General features: G+C 37.1%; 1 protein-coding gene across 1 annotated transcript; it reads right to left on the bottom strand.

The window, feature by feature from the left end:
* Positions 1-15,220: 15,220 nt before the first annotated feature.
* Positions 15,221-18,681, bottom strand: LOC149249200 (uncharacterized). The gene is made up of 5 exons (XM_089452298.1): positions 18,522-18,681; positions 17,066-17,195; positions 16,250-16,905; positions 15,869-15,895; positions 15,221-15,717 (listed from the first exon to the last, which is right to left on the bottom strand). Exons 1-5 carry the CDS (start codon positions 18,679-18,681, stop codon positions 15,221-15,223), a joined length of 1,470 nt encoding a protein of 489 aa, XP_089308424.1.
* Positions 18,682-20,752: the final 2,071 nt, after the last annotated feature.

Genomic DNA, 20,752 nt, shown 5'->3' on the forward strand with positions numbered 1-20,752 from the left:
TGTTGTCATGATTCATCATGTTTTGTTTAAGATCCCTTTGTTGTTATGTTAATGTAATACTCATGTGTTTCCATGTATGTTTGCATTGAGATCCCTTTTATTCCATGTTGGCAGGATGGTCATTATCATCATGCATGAGTTTAGGTCATACTGATAGGAGTCCTTTTTGAATGAGACTTCCTGTAGCAGAACATCTCTTGGAGCCACTCCTACGTGAGGGAATTTTGCTTGTATGATAGCAACGTCATCGCCTATGTACATCATCATTATTGACAACACTTAATGCAGCGGCCTACACCATCTTGACACTGGGGCCCAGAGTTGTAGTCCCTCCTAGACGAACTCCGTTATGAACATCTTGAGTTTTATGTTGCTGATGATTTTCATGTTCCTTCTTCTTTACAGCATGCATATTTGTTCCTTTATGCTATTTTAAATGAAATTCTAATCACATCACGAAAGCAAAGGATCTTGGTTAAATCCGGGAGTTGAGTAAACTCAGATCAAGTTTGGTATCAGAGCGGTCTTTGCATGGATCTGAATTTCAAGCATGAACAATGGAATGTGCAGTGACAGAGGATGAAAAAGCGATGTACGAGACCATGCTCAAAATTTCCCAAAGGTTGGAAATAATGTATGAAGTTCTACAAAAAGAGACAGAGGAAAAGGAGTGATTGCAGCTTCAGTTGCGAGCCATAGAAGAGGCCCTAGAAAACCTAAAGCACAATAACTGGAATCTTCAAACAGATAATGCTGAATTGAAGATGCTTCTACATGAAGAGAAATAGGAGAAACATAGTTTGCTATGAAAACTGCAAGAAAATGACAAGGCCTTGGAAAAGCTGCATCGTGACCCATGTGAGGTAAAAATCAATTATCCATCTTCATGTAGGTTTCCTAATGATGATTTTGCTGTTTTTGAAAATCATACCACAGGAATTGGCTCCAAACTATTAAAGAAAATGGGGTATGAAAGAAAAGGCTTGGGCGATAATGGCCAAGGCATTTTCAACCCCATCAGAGTAGAGGAATTACCCCGTCAGGTAGGACTTGGGTATGTTGGAAAGGAAGTTGGGGGATCCGTTGAGACAACTAGCGAACCACCAACAATAGATGATGAGCAACCCTCATCAGTTCTTTCCAAATCGACAGAGGAGGTAAAAGATGTTGATTTCCTTTCAGTTTCGTCTTCACATAGTATGATTTCTATTGGAGATGTGGAGATACCAATTATAGGGACAAACATGAGGCTCCTTACTAGGATGAGGTACAAGGAGGAAAAAGAACTTGGTGTTAATAACCAAGGCATAACTCAACCATTGGAGGTTGTGCAGAGATCTCAATTTGCAGGCTTGGGATACACCGAAGGAAAATGATCGAAGGTGTCATATTCTTCCGAGACATTGTCGAAATCGTTAAGGAAAGAGAATGATGGGAACACATCACCATCATCCCATGGTAGTTGCCATTGCAGGGAGAAAGCTAAGGCAAGCACTTATCGCCATAATGACACTAGAGACGACAAGGAAAGGTATAACCAATCTCGATATTCGAATGTTCATTTTTATTATAATCATGTTGTTAATGATGAATGTAAACCATGGCATCGAAAAACATGTACCTTTTGTGGATTGCATAACCATACATTTCCTAAGTGTTGGAAAATAATAGCAGCACACAAAAGGATGAGGCATGAAAAACCCTCTCAACAGTAGGCAAAGAAACATGTTAAGCAGATCTAGAGGAAGAAGACCTATTACAGTCATCGCGACAAAAGTGGTCACCAAAGGGCCACATGTTGGAAGCTCCATCTAGAGCAATGCCTTAAAGACAAAGTGTCGGTGCATGAACGAGATGAAACGGTTGTTAGACAAGAAAAACCACTAGGGGGGATGACCCATTCACATTGATAAGTGAAAAATGGTTTCTAGATATCTTAGCTTGTCATGGTCATACTTTTGTAAATCATTTGTTGCATTTTAAAATGTAAAAGTGATGATGTGTGTTCCATCACTTGTTAAGCAACAACGATGTTTGGTCTGATTTTGTGTTGCATGTTAAATTGTGGAGGTGATTTTGTGTTTCCGTCACTTTTCAAAGAAAAAATAGTGTTTGGCCTTATCTTTGTAAATCATGTATTGCAGTTGAGTTTTTATAGCCAGGGTATTATTTCCATGTAAACTTGACCACCGAGTATGTGTTATAAACTCGTGGAAAGTATGGGATGCTTGGGTCATTAGTTGGTCATGAAAGTCAAGAATGTAAAATGTAAAAATAATGTACTACAGGGCATAGGTTGTAGGTGTCGGCTCATAGCTTAAGGCTCCGAAGAACAAAGGTGAAGGAGATGGAAGTGAGACCTTTCCAGGACACTTGTGATGCAGACAAGGTACAAAGAAGTTGTAGATTATTTTTCATGCTTTTGGAGGACCAAAAGCTCCTCAGTGGGGAGGATTGATCTAGGTGGCTCCAAACACATGCAAAAATCCAAGAGGACTCAGGAAGGGTCAAAAATAAAAGTGTTTGTATTGTGCTCGAACTAGGTTCATGTTGAAGATCTCGTTGTCCTAATCGTAATAGCATAAACAGTTCGTCAAACTGAACTCGTATGCAAAATATAGAGCTCTTCAAAGATTGACATGACAAGGGAAAAGAGGGGCCCACATTGTGCCACATGGCATCCCAGTGAGCAAGTGGGACCCATAGCAGCCTACCAATCTTTGACACATGTAATTTCCTCATTGGCCTCTTTAATCCTGTGAAAAGATAACAAAAAAAGAAAATATAATAGCAAAATCTTTTTTTGGTTATTAATAACCATATAACAAAAGTCATATATATGTAATAATTAATATGATTCCATCCAAATAACTTAACAAAAAGTTAAAATGATTTTTGTTGAAATGAATATTGTTGGATTAAATTCCTTTTTGGTGTATGGTTGTTATAACCATATACCCCATGGTTATTAAACAACCCCATATTTAATACACCCTCCAACCTCCACCATAACATTAATATCTGCATACCCAAAATGCACAACGTGCCTATTCAATGTGTTATGTAAACAATAAAAAATAGATATAACGTGCCAAATATGGAGGGGTCGGGATTTGACCCTCGACCTTTGCCATCCTAAATGCCTCCACCATCGTTGGGCCACGGGGCTCAACCCTATTAACTCCGCTGCCATTATATTATATAAACTCGACACTCATTTGCAAGAGAACAGAGGACCGAACAGCGGGACGGGGAACAGAGAAAGGAACTGAGAACGGGGTTTTGAGCAATGGAACCATGACGTATTTCCAAGAGGTAGAATGATGGCACATTTTTCGAGTCAGAATTTTTGCAGAGAATCTTAAAGATTCCATGAGAAGGTAAAGAGTCATTTGATTAGAATGTAACCAAGTTTACAGTCAATTTTCTCAGATTTTCACAAGGAGCGCTATGGTGAGATCGGATTTTCCTTTTGAGCAACATATTTACAGTTTCCCAATGGAGGACAATCTTGAGGAATATTGAGGGAAACTCCCTGATTCCTCAGAGGCCAAAATTTTGCCAGTGTCCAAATTGGAGAAACTTTATGTCGATCCTACACCTCTCAGCGACACAAAAGATGATGGTGTAGTTAGTTTCCTGATCTGAGCAGCAGATCTTCAGATGACCCGGAGGAGGGAATCTTTGAGGAATATAGGGGGAATCTAAAAGATTCCTTAAGCCCCAGATTTTCATTTTCTCAGAATTTAGAAATATGATAGTCGATTTTACACTATTCGACACCAAAAATTTGATGGTGCATTTAGATTTTCCATTTGATCATTATATTTTTTGGCCACTTTTCGAAGTGGAGTGTAGGTGTCAGGATTCATGTGCGAGCAGTTATTTCCATGTGATTCTACGCCGCAAGATTGATGGTACAACCAGCTTCAGCAGTTTGACATCCTTTTCTTCAGATGGCCCCAGGATGTGAGGTATATGTAGTATGTTCATGTACTTCTTTTTGCTATGAGATGCATTGTGCTGCATAGATCCCTATTTTCTGTTTGATGTGGGATCTTGTTTTCTTACTTGTTTCAAGATTCCTGCTTGATGTGATGCAGAATCATCTGTGGGAGTTACTTGTTGTCATGATTCGTCATGTTTTGTTTGAGATCCCTTTTTTGTTATATTGATGGGATACTCATGTGTCGCCATGTATGTTTGCAATGAGATCCCTTTTATTCCATGTTGGCGGGATGCTCATTATCATCATGCATGAGTTTACGTCATACTGATAGGAGTCCTTTTTGAATGAGAGTTCCTACAGCGGAACATCTCTTGGAGCCACTCTTGTGTGAGGGCATTTTACTTTTATGATAACAACGTCGCCACATATGTACATCATCACTATTGACATCACTTAATGCAGCGGCCTACACCATCTTGACACTGGGGCCTGGAGACATAGTCCCTCTTGGACGAACTTCGTTATGAACGTCTTGAGTTTTATGTTGCTGATGATTGTCATGTTCCTTCTTCTTTACAACATGCATATATGTTACTTTATGCTATTTTAAATGTAATTCTAATCACATCATGAAAGTAAAAGATCTTGGTTAAATCCGGGAGTTGAGTCAACTCAGATCATTGGTTGTATCCAAGTACCCCAAGAAAATGAATTTACGAATCCTTGCATCAAGTTTCTTTCTCTACTATTTTTGAATCAAGTCTTAGAAGGTGGAAAATGGTAGACCTAAGGGGTGTGGCCATATCACATTTCATAAGGAGTCTTGTTTTAAATATCTTGTGATGGACATATGTTCTTCACATAGAATGCACACAAAATAACTTCAACCTAAAAAAATAGTTTTACATTCTTAAAAAACATCCTCGAACAAACCATATTCAACCATGTTCTGTTCATCCTCTCAGCTACACCATTTCGTTGAGGATTGTATTGAGTTGTTGCTTAATGTTGGATACCATGTTTTCAAAGATATTATTGAAACTAATTACTACTATACTCTTTCCCATTCTCAGGAGGGAGGACACAAATCTTAGTTTGTGCCTCATTTTCAATCCATACATGAAAGTTTTCAAAAGCTTCAAATGCTTCAAATGCTTTAGACTTATCTTTTAACAAAGATATCCAACACATTCCGGTGTAGTCATCAACAAATGTCATGATATATTTATTTCCATTTGCAAAAGGTACAGACATAGGACCATCCAAATATGAACGAATCCATCTAAGTTTTCTTGATGCTCTAGAATTGGAGTCATGGATTGGTTGTTTACTATGTTTTCCAAGAATGCAAGTAGAATAATGCTTTAAGTTATTAGGAATAGTTTGAAGACCAGAGACACCATTCTTATTCATCAAAAGAAGAGTATCCTAATTCATATGTCCAAATCTAGCATGCCATAGAAGACATGAAGACATTGTACCTTCATTATGCTAAGCAAGATGGTCTGAAAGTTGTGTAGAAGATGCAAATGTCCCCTTTAGCTTCAACAACTTGTCTTCTTCCTCTCCAAACATCACAACCTTGTTGTCGAAAAACCTCCTTATCTCAACCTTTCCATAAAAAATGTGGATGGAATGACTTTTGTGATGTAGGTACACAAGGAATAACAAGTTCCTCCATGACTAAGGAATTTAGGGAACATCATGTAGGACATAATAGTCTGAGCAATTTTAGTCTAATTGTTCTAATCCATGAATGCTTCCGACTAGACCTGACAACAAAGTATACTACACCATCTATGTTTTAATCATACTATTCAAAGATTCTATTTGAAACGTCATGTGGTAGGTGGAACCTGTGTCAAGCAACCATGTGTATCTCCAAGAAGTAGATGCATTTCTAAACACATCCTCAAGCAAACCAATATCACAATGAACAATAACATTGTAAGCAAATTCAGGTGCATTACATTTTTCTTGTTTTAGAGATTTGTCTTTGTATTTTTCTTATTGTTCTTTGATCTTCTCCCATGTAATTCTATATGTTTTTGCTTCATTTCAATTTATTCAACAATGTACATAATGTAGATCAGGTTTCTCTATCGTCTACCTCCCTTTCATCTTAAGTTATTTCTCCCATGTCCTATTTTGCTACTATCTCCTCTGGCAGTATATGCCTTTCCTTTTTGGGAAACACATACAATTTCTTCAATGGAATTTAATGCTTAACTCTTCTTTCCAAAGGATTTTTCTCTTTTTGCAAACTTCACAACTAGGGTGTCAAATGTTATGCTTCTCATTTGGCCACTCGCTAAGATTCAAGGTGGTGAGAGTAGGTAGGATAGAGGACTTTATGAAGGCTATGAGAGACACATCAATATTTACTCTGGCGGTATCAATGTCATGCATTATAGCTTCTATTTCCATAGCTAGTGTCATGGGGTCATCATCTTTCAATTCTAGGTTAAAAGATTCACAAGCAATTGTATGATTTCTAATTCTGAATGAGAATCGTACAAATATTTTAACTTATTAATAGCTAAATAGGAATTAGTAACTGAGGTAATGTGTTTACTTTCCTCCTTGCTTATTTTAGCATTGATGAGGGAAAATTATTTCTCGTCCTTTCTCTTCCTGATGCAGGGAAAATTACAATTTCCCAACAAGACTCACCTTAACCACCCATCAATTTGTGAATAAAATATTTATTGGTTGTTCAGGTATTCTTAATTCAAACTAGATGCTCCATCCAATAGTTCAACTATGAATTTCAACAATTCATGCACCATTCATTTCAACGCTCAACAATCAAATTCCAATTTCTTATTAACCTAGGCACATCATTTACTATTATGGTCAGTCAATTATCCATAGGAAACCAAAAAAAATTCTCAGGTTAATACCCACACAACTACTATTCACAAATAAATTCCACTCCAATTTGTCTCTAAGTGATGAGATTTCAACTTTACTATGAAGAAGTCCAATCCTAGCTATAATGCCTTCAACAATGGAATCAAATTTGATCTACACAATCAAATCTTAGGCCTATAAGAGCTCAATTCTTCCCCATTGATCCACTTGTGTTCAACCAATGGCAATGCAAAAAATGATTTGACTCATTCTAGGCACAACGCCCGATAGGCAAGCCATAAAAAATGATCCAACTGGAGATTTCATTTCTCCATTTAAAGGTTTGGCGTGCTCTCATTAATTAGTCTATGTGCTACAATGATTACACAAATAAAATGTTGGGTGTGCGTTATGTTATTTCCATGACTAGCCTCACGCGTGAAGCGGGGGGTGGCAACCTACCCTTCATTGCACCAAACACAGCGGGGGGATCACAGCCTCCCTTGTCGGGAGCTTTGCAGGGGGGCGGTAGCCCCCATGGATGGGGTTTGGGGTAGTGATCTGATTTTTTTTTAGACCCTATATTAGGTGGGTAGACCTACCTATGGTTTTGTGCATGGGTTTTGCACATGGTTTTGGGCATGATGGTTTTTTTCCCATGGTATTTTGTAGATCTGGTTATGGTAACTACGGTTATGTTCTAATCCAAGGTTAATGGATTGGGGTTTATGAATGCTTCAACATGTATATATATGTATTGCAACATTGAAAGGAATATAATGAGAAGTCAATCTGGTAGTCCTGGTTTTGGGATCAAGGGGAAATATCTGTGCATATCTATTTTATGTTTTATTCTCTCGCCATAGTTTGTTTTCTGTTTTTAGAATTCGTATGAAGGTAATTTTTGTACATGGTTAAAACCTACATTTGGTATCACAGATAGGTTTCGGCTTCAAGGGGATACCCCCCCCCCGCGAGGGGTTTGGCTCAAACTTGTGGTAGACCTTGTTCAGTGGGGGATATGCGGGATCGATTATTGCAGTGAAAGAAGACGACGAATAGTGGCAAGATATGGATTCAGAAATTTAATGGTCATAGTTTTTAGTTATGAAAACTCAAGATGGATGATCTGCTGGTGGATATAGATCAATGGATCACAGTAGATCCTAGTACTAAACCAATGACAATGTCAGATGGAGACTGGAAGAACTTGGATCAGAAAGAAAAGAGCACAATAAAGTTGTGTATATTAGATTCAGTATTATTGAATGCATAAGCGGAAGCTACGATGAAGGCTTTGTGGGACAAGTTAGGGACTTTGTACTAATGTAAGTCTTTGGTGAACAAATTATTCTTATGGAAAAAGATGTATAGCATGAGGATGAAGGATGTAGACTTGGTGACAGAGAATATGAATGCCTTTAATACTGTGGTAAGCCAGTTGTTATCTATTGATATAAAAAGTTCACATGAAAATAAGTGCATTAGTTTGTTGTGTTCTCTACTAGATTCGTGGGATAGTTTGGTTGCTATAATAGGTATCAATACAACTACCTTGAAGTTTGATAAAATAGTCTCATCCTTGTTGTCGAAGGAGATGAGACAGAAAAATATGGAGGACCAGAATGAAGATTCCTTGTATATACGAGGAAGGTCCCACAATGGAGACAAAAATAAGTCCTTGAGTGGGAGATCTAAATCTCCAAGAAAACCTATAAAGGTATGTTGGAAATGCGGAAAGGAAGGGCACTTCAAAAAGGACTATAGATCTTGAGAAAGGAAATGAATATGATAATTCTCCTTCTGTAGAAGCAAAAACCACCTTCGATAAAGGTGGGGATGTGTACTTGGATTCTTATTCAAGTACACATGTAGATCATGAGGCATGGTTGATTAACTCAGATGCATCCTTTCACTTCACTCCCCATAGGGAGTAGTTCTGTGAGTATGAGAAATATGATGGTGGTGATGTCTTCTTAGGGTATGACAGGAAGGTTAGAATCATCGGATGTGGAAAAGTCAAGCCGAAGTTTCAAGGTAGAAGGATTAGAAAACTTTCAGGTGTTTTACATATTCCTACATTGGCGAGAAATCTGATTTATTTAAGCAAGATGGATGATGTAGGCGTAAAAAACGTGTTGGAGAAATATACCTGCAAGATGGTTCGGGGAGCACTACTATTGATGCGGGGAGTTCAGATTGGAACTATGAACAAGATTTTGGGTAGTATTGTTATTTATGGGTGCAAAAGTTCTGTGGTTCCCGAAAGTGGAGCAGAAAATCTAGTGGTCTCTAGAGAAAAGACAATGTTATGGCATCAAAGGCTTGGACATATTGGAGAGAAGGTCCTTTGAATACTTCATGGTAATGATATGGTAGAAGGTATGTCTAGTTTCTCTCTAGATTTCGATTTTTGTGAACATTGTGTCTATGGGAAGCAGAATTGGGTGAGTTTCCCCTCTAGTGCTAAGAGGGAGAAAGGGACATTAGAGCTTGTGCATAGTGATGTGTTTGGACCTATGTCAGTTCCATCACTAGGTAAGTTTATGTACTATGTATCATTTATAGATGACTTCTCAAGGAATACATTGATATATTTCCTTAGGAAGAAATCCGAAGTCTTTGACAAGTTTAAAGAATTAAGGCTCTGGTGGAAAACTAGACAAAGAAGAAGATAAAGGTGTTGAGGACAGATAATGGTGGAGAGTTCTATAAGAAGTGGGGTATAGCATGGCAGAAGAATACTCCATACACACATCAGTGACACATAGTTGGAAAAAGAATGAATAGGACATTGATGGAAAAGGAAAGAAGCATGCTCAATGGTGTTAAGCTAGGACAGGAATTCTGGGTAGAGGCGGTGGAGACTGCATGTTACCTGGTTAATAGATCACCTTCATCAGCATTGGAGGATAAGTCTCCACATGAGGTATGGACTGGTAAGAAACCCTCTCTTTCACATCTGAGGGTATTTGGCTGTGATGCATATGTACATGTTCCAAAGGAGAAAAGAACCAAGTTGGATAGTAAATCTGAAAGGTGCATCTTTATTGGGTATAAGGATGGTTTAAAAGGTTATAAGCTTTGGAACCCAGAAACAAGGAAGGTTGTGTACAACTGAGATGTGGTGTTTAGAGAGGTGAAATATGTTATTAAACATGAATTCCTACCAAATGAACCTGAGAAGATAGAGTTTGAGCTAAAGGAGGAAGAACCAGACTCTATAACACAAGAGGAATCAGAAGATGAAGAGCCACAAACTCTAGCTGTGAGAAGATTAGTTCGAGAAAGAAGGCAACCAGAAAGGTATAATCCATATTCTTTTTGTGCAAATTTCACTTTATCTATTACTGATGATGATCCGAGAACTATCAAGGAGGCAGTGGATTCAGAGGATCACAAAATCTGGAAAGTGGCCATGGTTGATGAAATGGCATCTTTGGACAAAAATGGGGCTTGGGATTTGGTGGAGTTGTCGGCTGGAAGGAAACCCATTGGAATTAAATGGGTGTTTAAGAGGAAGATGAATGAAGAAGGAAAGATGGAGAAATACAAAGCTCATATGGCAGAAAAAGGTTATTCCCAGGTGTCAAGAACTGATTTTGGTGATATTTTTTCTCGTTTTCCTAAGGTCGCTTCTATTAGATTACTTTTATCTGTTTTTGTTGCTTTTGATTTTGAGGTAGAACAAATGGATGCGAAGACATCATTTCTTCATGGGGATTTGGAAGAAGAGATCAACATGAAGCAACCTAAAGGCTTTGCGGTGATGGGAAAGAAAGAAATGGTATGCAAGTTAAAAAAGTATTTGTATAGGTTAAAAAATCACCAAGGATGTGGTATTAGAAATTTGAGACATATATACGGGGACTTGGCTCCACTAGAAGCAAAGCGGATCACTATGTATATTTTCGTGTTATTTATCTGGTCTTGTATGTGGATGATATGTTTCTAATTGGAAATGACAAATAAATTATCCAGGATTTGAAGACCCAATTGTCCTCCAAATTTCACATGAAGGATCTCGGTGCTGAAAACTATATTTTGGGCATGGAAATTAAATGAGATCGGGTGAAGAGGAAGCTCTAGTTAAACCGGAGGAAGTATGTCAAAATAATACTACAGAGATTTAATGTGCATAATAGTAAACCAATGAAGGTTCCTATTAATGTAGGTGTAAAGTTATCTGTTGAATAGTGTCCCAAGGCACAAGAAGAGGAAGAGGACATATCCCGTGTTCCATACACAAGTGTAGTCGGTAGCCTCATGTATGCAATTTTTTATACTAGAGCAAACATTGCATATGCAGTGGGAGCATTGAGCATGTTTATGTCAAAACAAGGGAAGGAGCATTGAACAACAGTGAAGCGGGTTATTATGTATTTGCATGACACTAGTGATTATCGTCTTTGCTACCAAGGAAGACTAGGATTGGATAGATTTTTGGACATTAACGACTTTGTTGATGAGGATTGGGCTAGATATATGGATCAGAGAAGATCTGCAAGTGGGTAAGTGTTTAACCTATTTGGAGGTGCAGTTAGTTGGATGAGTAAGAGACAGTTTGTATTGGCATTTTTAACTACAGAGGCAGAATATATGGCAGCCACTCATGCATGAAAGGAAGCAATTTGGTTGCAGAGATTGTGTTCAAGTATGGGGTTAGTACATCGAGATATAAGGATAGACTATGGAAACCAAAGTGCAATGTTCTTCGAAAATAACCTTGCTTATCATTCCAAGAAAAAGCAGATTGATTTTCAATATCACTTTGTGAGGGATATGGTTGAGGAAAAAAAGGTGTTGCTAGTAAAGGTGAACACTTTGAAGAATGTTGCAGATGCATTGATGAAGTTTTTGAGCATTGAGAATTTTTCTTGGTGTAGAGAAACAATGGGTGTTGTAGCGTTGGACCAATGACTAAGCTCTTATGTGACTCCCTATTTAGAAAGGAAACAACAAGTGGGAGAATGTTGGGTGTGTGTTATATTCTTTCCATGACTAGCCCCGCGCATGAACTACGGGGGGGTTACAGGGGGGGAGGTAGCCTCCCTACACGGGGTGCGGGGCAGCACCTTAGATTTTTTCTTTTTTTTGGACCCTATATTAGGTGGGTAGACCTACCTATGGTTTTGTGGATGGGTTTTTCACATGATTCTGGGCATGATGTTTTTTTTCCCATTGTATTTTATAGACCTAGTCAAGGGAAATACGGTTATTTTCTAATCCAAGCTTAATGGATTAGGATCTATGAATTTTTTGACATGTATATATATGTATTGTAACATTGAAAGGAATATAATGAGCAATCAATCTAGTAGCCCTTGTTTTGGGATCTAGGGGAAAATCGTTGTGTAGATGTATTTTATGTTTTATGCTCTCCCCATAGTTTATTTTCGGTTTTTAGAATTCATATGCAAGTAATTTCTGCACAGGGTTAAAACATACATAAACCCATCTTCCTCAATATTTTACATTAGATCCCAACACTTCGACAATGGATCCAAATCACAAGAACAATTTGATTTCCAGCTCTCTGTCGAAACGATTTTCTCACAAAATATTCAAATTCGGGTTTCAACACTAGAGATCATTTCAATATAAGTTCAACGCTCTCATGATCCTTCATACACAATTGACTGAATACACTTACTACCCACACAAATACTATTCATAAATCAATTCTACTCCAACTCGTCTCTAGGCAATGAGATTTCAACCTGATTATGAGAAATTCCAATCCTAGCTACAATGCCTTCAACAATGGAATTAAACTAGATCTACACAATCAAATCTCAGGCCTCTAAGAGCTATATGCTCCTCCATTGGTCCACCTGTATTCAACTAACCCCAATGCAAAAAATGCTCTGACTCGTTCTACGCACAACACCTCAAAGGCAAGCCATCAACAATGATCCAACTGGCGATTTTCATTTCTCCATTTAAACGTTTGGCATGATCTCATTACTTGGTCTACATGCTGCAACGATTTCACAAACAAACCCATCTTACTCAATCTCTGACAGCACAACCCAACACTTCGAGGATGGATCCAAATCCCACGAACAAATTGATTTCCACATCTCTATGCAAATGATTTTCCCACTGAATATTCAAATTGAGATTTCAACACCAGAGATCGTTTCAAAATAAGTTCAACGCTCTCATGATCCTTTATACAAAATTGACTGAATACACTAACTACCCATTTGCTGCCTCAAATATTTAGTTCCTAGTTCGCTCAAATCTTCTTCCATTGGTGATGAGTGATGCTTTTAGATCTTGTTAACATGGTCCTGCAATCCATGAAGCTTTAAGCGTAAAAGGCATCAACATAATCTCGATTTGGGCCAATTATGCAATATGGGCAGGCATCCTTGTCCTTCTAATCACACTCGTCTACATTCTATGTTAATTTTCTACCACTCTCTCTTACTAAGATATCTATAGAAGCATAGAAACATAACCCAATTAACTGAATTTTTGGTCAGCTCTCAATCAGACTCCTAAAATCTCCTAAAATCTTCCGTTTCATCAACCAAAGCCTAATTCAACCCAAATTAAGCCTTCTAGACTTGTGACTCACTTACACAAAATATTCCATTTAAAATACAATATATTTTCTTAGAAAAATATGACTTCTCTTCGGAAGTCAAGACCTCTTCTCTAACTAAACAAAATACTAGAGCTAATGCTCCTACATCACTTCCAAAAGACAAGTTTTGTGGCACACATGGGCTTGATTGATGTTTCTTCCTTCAACGTTACTTCCGATTTGTCATCATCATCATGTTCTGCAATTTCTCCTTCACAAACTCCATCAAATAAATCAATAAAAATGAGTGTCAGCCACCTTGCATAGTTCTCCTTACCCGTGAAAACAACACCAACTATATAGAGTTTAACGAATGCATTGTCAAAACTACACCAACCATAGATTTTAATGAATGTATTTTCATCCCATGCTTTAACTTTTATCAACTCTATCTCTATAATATTATTACATTAAATATTTGAAATATTTAAGTCTTTCTTAAATTGTATTTTAACTTTCTTCTAATTATTTCTTAGTAAAAAATAAAAATATGTCCTCCTTTAAGGTTAAACTTCTCACCAACGAATAACAATTTAATTGGAACACATGACTTCTAATATATTATTCAAATGTTTCTCAAACGTTTGGCCTCTACATAAGACTTATTACTCATTATTACTCACTATTAATAAACAGGTTTTAATGGCTTCGCGCTTTTCTTTTATGGTCTCGATAGATCTTACTGGAAAGCAATCAGGGGAGCTCCGAAAACTGTAATTTGTCACAAACAATAATCCAAAAAAGAAACACGTACAAACATCCGTACAATCTCTTTACTTTGCCAGTCAACGCCAAGCCTCCGTTCAACGCAGCAGTGAAAAGGCTCACCGAACCTTCACGACTTCGCCACTTTTTTGTTTGTCCATTTCGGCGTAGATATATCGGTTTGGTTTTAGGCCGAAAAACAACGATCTACCTGTGACTTGTTGACGCTGGAGCTGGCGTCCAAACACAAAGAAATCAATTGCTGTGAGCGAGATATCTCCTCATGGTGGCTGCAGTATTCTCAGCACCCTTGCGGACCGGGCTTACCACTGCCTAACTCAATCCCTGCGGCCTTCTTCAAATACCGAGGAGGTCTTGATTATGAATTCGAAGGTGTCTCGGGCTTGTAGTACTAAGTGCACTCATTAAACTCTTTGCAGAATGTCATAAGGTTTAGGCGGTACTGATCCAGTGCAGGCGATTGCTAAACATGAATCATGTAAAGAGAGAGAGAGAGAGGGTACCACCAAGTAGGGGTTACAATTCGTTACAGAGGAGGTTCAACAATTTGTCGAAGGATCGTGAGAAAGGGAGTTACTGATAATGTGCACTTAAATCCATACTATATAATAAGATAATGCCAGAAATTACAACTGAAAAACGCACTTCAGGCGGAGATGTTACAAAAAATTTTATGCAGTGGAAATGAAAACAAATTCATCATATATTCTTGCGAATTGTAATGGTCTTACTTTCCTGACATTTGTCAGAGTAGTTTGCTTGCAATGGCTCTTTCTCAGCTGAAACTACAAAATTATCCAGACTATCTCAACCCCAAATAATTAAATATAGAACAGTACATAACAAACGATAAGCACATTTTTTTTCGGGGATCTTTTGGTCTTTACAGGCAATTTACAGATCCATTTTTGCGTGCGCCATTTACAGATCTAATTTTAACGTGTTCTACATTTTGAAGAATACATATCCTATTTCTTAATGTGTTTTACATTTTCAAAAGCGGAAATGCGTGAAAGTGACCGTTGCTTTTTGAAAACTCGTGCAATCGACCGTTACGATCGAAGACGTTACGCTCGGCCTTTGCAGTACCTAATTGGTTAGGCAAAATAGAATTGATCGAGATCAGAAGCGGTGGTATCAGTAAGGATATTGTACTTCTGCTCCTCCATTGCCCAAACGTTATTGTACTTATGCTCCTCCACTGCCCAAACGTTAACAGGCCCTGCTTCACTTTCACCCTTGAAGTCGAACGTTCCACTTTCTCCTCCTTTGGCTTCTCCATTCGGAATTGTTGAGCAATCCTGTCGATCCGCAACCAGCATTCCTCCGATCTGCGGCAACTGATAGTTCTTCTGCCTATAAATATCAATATATGATTTCGCGCCCAAATTTACTTCATCATATCTAAAATTTACATGATCCTTGAAATCAAACTGACTCTGAGGTTGAATATTTAAATACTGATCAACCTCTGCCGATATAGTTGCTGGTGCACTAAATTGGGAGCGGGAATTATGTGGCGGGCATGACTGGTGTGCAGTCTTCTCATGCAGCTGGCTCGGGTAATCTTCCACCATACGAGCAGTATAACCTCCTGTATAAATATCACTAAAATCAGTGCCATCTGAATGGGAACTAGTGCTCCATGCTGTAATGCCATAATGGAAAGGAAGAGGAGGAAAAAAAACACAATTCACACCAAACTAACTTTTATTCATTAAACTTTGTCACGTATACACAATTACCGAGCTGCGACTCTGGGCTCTCTTGGCCTGATACACAAACTTGATTGATTACCAAATTTGATTCATTACAATTTAACCCATATAAAGCCTTAACTTAATTAATATGAAATTATATTATTTCTAAACAACTTGATTCAATTCAGGGTAACTTATTCATACAAACTCACTAAATTTACTATTAATGCTTCCTTGTTCATTCAAACTCACACTAAATTTACTTTTCCAAATATAAATTAAACTCCAACGAACTCACACTGACTTTCCATTCATGTATGAACCAACTCTCACTGAGTCTCCATACATGTATGGAGGATGAGTAGTTGATCATGATCTTATTCTCATTTTCGTTAATCATGTTCTGGCTAGGGTTTCGAATGTTACCTTTCAATGAGTCGCCCATGTCAACAAGAGCAGAGATGGTGGTCGTACGGCCAAGAGCGTCAATGGCAGTGCCAGGCGCTTCATGAGGCGGCAATGTAGTCCACGAATCTATTAACTGATCGCATCTTGATGATTTTGCAGTATCATAAGTATGATCTTGCGCTTGCAGACTCGGAGATGTAAAAGCCTGAGAGTAACTCTGATTGATGTGAGTAGAAGTAATCCAGAGCTGAGAATAAGAAATTAGCTGGTTGTTAATAGCATTTGGATCCATTTGAAACACGTTATTTTGCTCCTGTGCTGGTTCATACTTTAAATCCAATGAGTCCTGAACACGAGACTGCTGGTTTTCTGTAGTAGCCAGTCCATTAAAAGTGTTACTAAGTGACTGCAGGTACCGTTCGGGCATGAAGTCCAACGGGTTGGCAGAGTGAACCAACTTATAAGCATCATCAGCATTGGCAGACACTGAATTGGTATTGCAGGTATCGTCGGATTGGGAGTGCACATTACATTCTGTGATGTTGTTGCAGTTGGCTTCGGTGGAGGATCTGGTCCTGTGTTTCGAGTTGAGCTTCTTCTTGATGCAAGAATTCCAATAATTCTTGATCTCGTTGTCCGTACGTCCAGGCAAATGGGCAGCAATTTGAGACCACCTGCCTCGTCAATGTCATTCATTCGCCATGTTAATGGACGCAAGAGCAGAGACTCACGTGAATAATTACAACTACACAAATCAGGGATTAGGGGAGACTAAAAAACACAAATCAGAGTTTAGAGGAAACGAAGGGTGTGGGAAAGGAAAAAATTGGAAACCTGTTACCGAGAACAGACTGTAATTGTATGATCAGTTGCTCTTCTTGGGGTGAAATTGCAGCGTGTTTGAGCCCCGGTCTTAAGTAGTTAATCCATCGCAGCCTGCAGCTCTTTCCGCATCTCTGCAGACCTGTATACACATTCATGGCAACGTTATAAAATTGTCAACAATACTGGGAAGGTGGGAAAGATTCCCATACCTTTTCAGTTACCATAACATTAAACCCTAAAATTTTGTTGTAGTTATCATAATGAAATCTTGCATTTTGTTACAAATCTGTGTCCTGTCCAATGGGTAATGTAAAGATTAAAATAGAAGCATATTTTAGCCAATGGTATTGTAAAGATTAAAATAGAAGCATATTTTAGGGTTTTAATGGTCACAGTGTAAATCTTTTTTACCCGTTGAGTCAGGAAAACGACAATAACCTAGAACATGAAAACGACAGTAACGTAGAACATGTTTTTCATTTTTATGACAAAAATAAAATTTTAAATAATCTCAATTAACATTTTTCTTAAAATCCAATAGACCATATTAATCTCACTGAACGTTAATCATCATCAATTTTGAATTTACCTTATTCTTCATATTAATAAAAATTTTAATTACATAAAAAAAATTCAAACTTTACAAATAAACTGAATAAAAATAAGTTGAATAAAAATAAGTTGACTGTAAATTTTAATATAAATTTTAATTCAACAAAACTTGGCAAATAATGACTTTTGAATTTTATAAGTATAATATCTAATAAATCTAAATTAGTTAAAATTAGATTTATCTTAAATGTTAATATTAATTATGCATTATATTGTCAAATATTTTAAAAAATAATAATATATGAATTTTGATATTTAAAAAATCTTCTCTTTTTTATTTATTTATTAAAATTAATATGAATCATTTTAAAGTAAAATTTATAAATATATTGAGTTATTAAAAAATTAACACTAAATTTATTAATATAAAAATATTTTAAATTTTATTAATTTACTTTTCCATTATGATAAATTAAAAAAATATTTTATTAACATAATTTACCCTATTAAACCAAACTTAATTCTTAATTTACTTAATGCATCATATTACCTAAATATGCTTTCTAAATTATAATAATATATAAATAAAATGAATTATATAAATAAGCCTCATTGGTCTCAGTACACGGAATTTATACTTGGATAATATAAATCCATTGCAATTGGGAAATGCGATAGTCATGTTCATGCAAAGGGACATCGGTTGCAGTATTGCAATGTTAATGAATTTATAGATAATCAGAATGCATTCTACAGATCAGGTTAATATAGTCAACATATTAATTCAAAGAGGCTTATTAATTCACAGAGGCGTAGGTCGTTGCAGGAATACAATATTATGTTGAATTAGATATACTAAAGCAGAATTGAATTACTTGAAATTAAAATGGCAGTGGGTATTTAAATCTATTACCAACTTGCTTGGCCACGTAGCTCCAGGAACAGCCATCAAGGCAGTGCTTCATCATATAATCGATGAGTTTCTCGTCTTCTTCAGGTGACCAGAGCCCTTTTCTTATCTTTGGCTTTGAGGAAACGGGTGCAGCTTTTCCTTGCCCTTGTGTGCAACTCATTGTTAACGCCGCCGCCGCCGTCAATTGCTCTTCTGCAGGCGAGTGAATTTGGTAATCCACTCACGGATCACTGCGCAACTCAGGTTTCCAAGGGTTCATCTGCGCTTGGCAGTTCGCTCATCATAGATACTTAAACATAAATTCATTGACAAGAAGTGTTTGAGGATGGAGCCCACAATCCTTACATTTTCAATCATCACCTGATATACCTTTGATTTCTTATCTGTTTTTTAATGCTTGTTCTCATTATTTTTTTTATTTTTTTTCTAAATTGGGCATTGATTTGTTCTTTGAAATGATTGTTAACACTATTTGCTATTTGTTTAATTTGTTATTTGTTTCCAATAATTGTTATCATTATTTTTTTTTTCAATTTTGCAACATTGGATTCCATCACATAAACAAAGTCAGATTTAATCAACCTCCAGAGACACCATCGATTATGACAACCTAGGTCTCAAAGTTAGGTGCATCACTGTGGCTCGAATCCGAGCGGACCCAATCTGCCTTCAAACCAAAGCATCATGTGCTTCACGAAACTTATTACAATATTCTTATTAGAACCTAAGAGGGATTACTGTTTCTCACATTTTTTGGCTTCTTCACGGTGACAGAATTTCCAATTCACCCACCGACTAGACATATGTCCTGAAATATGATCGGATACGTGCAGTTGTTGAAAGTTCATTTACTAAGTTGCAGTTGTGAGTGATAAATCAAATGATGGCCAACCTTACTTTCTACTTACCCAGATACTATGTCAACGAAACAATAGTCTCTGTGTTACATGGAGACTTGTGGACTCAGGAAGATTTCCAGTGAAAATGGCACCCTAGATTTAGTCGCGCAATATTTTCAACCAAAACGTACGCACGTACATAGTTTGGTGGAATAAAGCAGACCTCTGAACGGAAGGAAAACGAAACAATTTTTTATAATAGATTACAAAGGCCAATTATTTCAGCTTCGTAGGGTTCTTTTTTGTTTTGACCCAATCGTGGAGATGTGTGATGATGCTTCATAGGGTTCTATTACGTTTTGACCCTATCGTTGAGGTATTTGATTTTTGTTTTGATCCAATCGGTGAGATATGTGTGCTCTTCACGTGAAAAAGGAAGAAAATTTTGTAATAGGTACAAATTTAATATATATTAATTAGCGAAGATATTTATTTTAATCTTGAGATGTAGCCATTATTAAAAAAAATAAAACAGTTAAATTAGATATATAACATATCTTTACCTAAACAAAGATTCCTTTCGACTTCCAAGAACATTGGATATATATGTTAGTGTATAATTTTATCATGATTATATAAGGAATAATATATTTTTCTCAAGTAAGTTGTAAAAGGGGAATTACATATATTCATCATAAACAAAAAGATAGATTTACAGTAGATATACGGTGGGGTAGTGTATATCATGATTATATAAAGAGCTACTTGGTTTTTTTTCCTTTTTCTTTTTATAAGAATTACACATTTTCATAATGGTGACAAGGAAACTGATAAAGTAATTAATGATGAAAAAAAACATATATATATATATATATATTATTGGGGTGACTAGTTTGGTTATCGGGTTGTTTAGGGGCAATTTAAGCGTTTCACGTGGTGGTAATTAATACAAAATATGGCAAGTACATCAGGTTGAGTGGCCCATTGGTGAACATTCTAGAGATTATGTTAGTTTTTGTCCCCTTGACTTTAGATGTGGTTAGCAGAATTGTCGTTTTGGAGATGAAAAGTTACAGTTTGGAAGGTTGCACCTACTCGGTTCGCTCAGAGGGCTTCTCTAGAGAGCCAAGTTGGGGTTTAGAAGTTGGTACAAACTGACAAACAAGAGAAGTGTTGCAAGAAAGAGTTGATCAAGTAGTTATTTGGAATCCTGGGTCGGTGTCTGAAAGGGGATTGACGCAGTTTCACAACTTCTTGTAGCTACCCATGGCTCAACTAACAAGTGTCTAGCCTTGTAGCCTCAACTCCGTAACATGAAGATAATTGAAGAGGTAATCCCATATTCTTGGTCTCAATTTGTGTTGCATGTTACTATTCTCCTTCTGTGGTGTT

This window comes from Pinus tabuliformis, chromosome 7 (assembly GCF_031772625.1).
Source record: "Pinus tabuliformis cultivar Carrire ecotype Pingquan chromosome 7, CPIR1, whole genome shotgun sequence".
Lineage (NCBI taxonomy): Eukaryota > Viridiplantae > Streptophyta > Pinopsida > Pinales > Pinaceae > Pinus > Pinus tabuliformis.

Excerpts from the sequence above, each read along its gene's own strand:
- LOC149249200 (XM_089452298.1), bottom strand. The coding sequence starts at position 18,681 with ATGAGTTGCACACAAGGGCAAGGAAAAGCTGCACCCGTTTCCTCAAAG. Across the intron at positions 17,196-18,521 it reads CTACGTGGCCAAGCAAGTTG|GTCTGCAGAGATGCGGAAAG; the intron begins GTAATAGATTTA and ends ATGTGTATACAG. Across the intron at positions 15,896-16,249 it reads CATGGGCGACTCATTGAAAG|GCCAAGAGAGCCCAGAGTCG; the intron begins GTAACATTCGAA and ends TTTGTGTATCAG.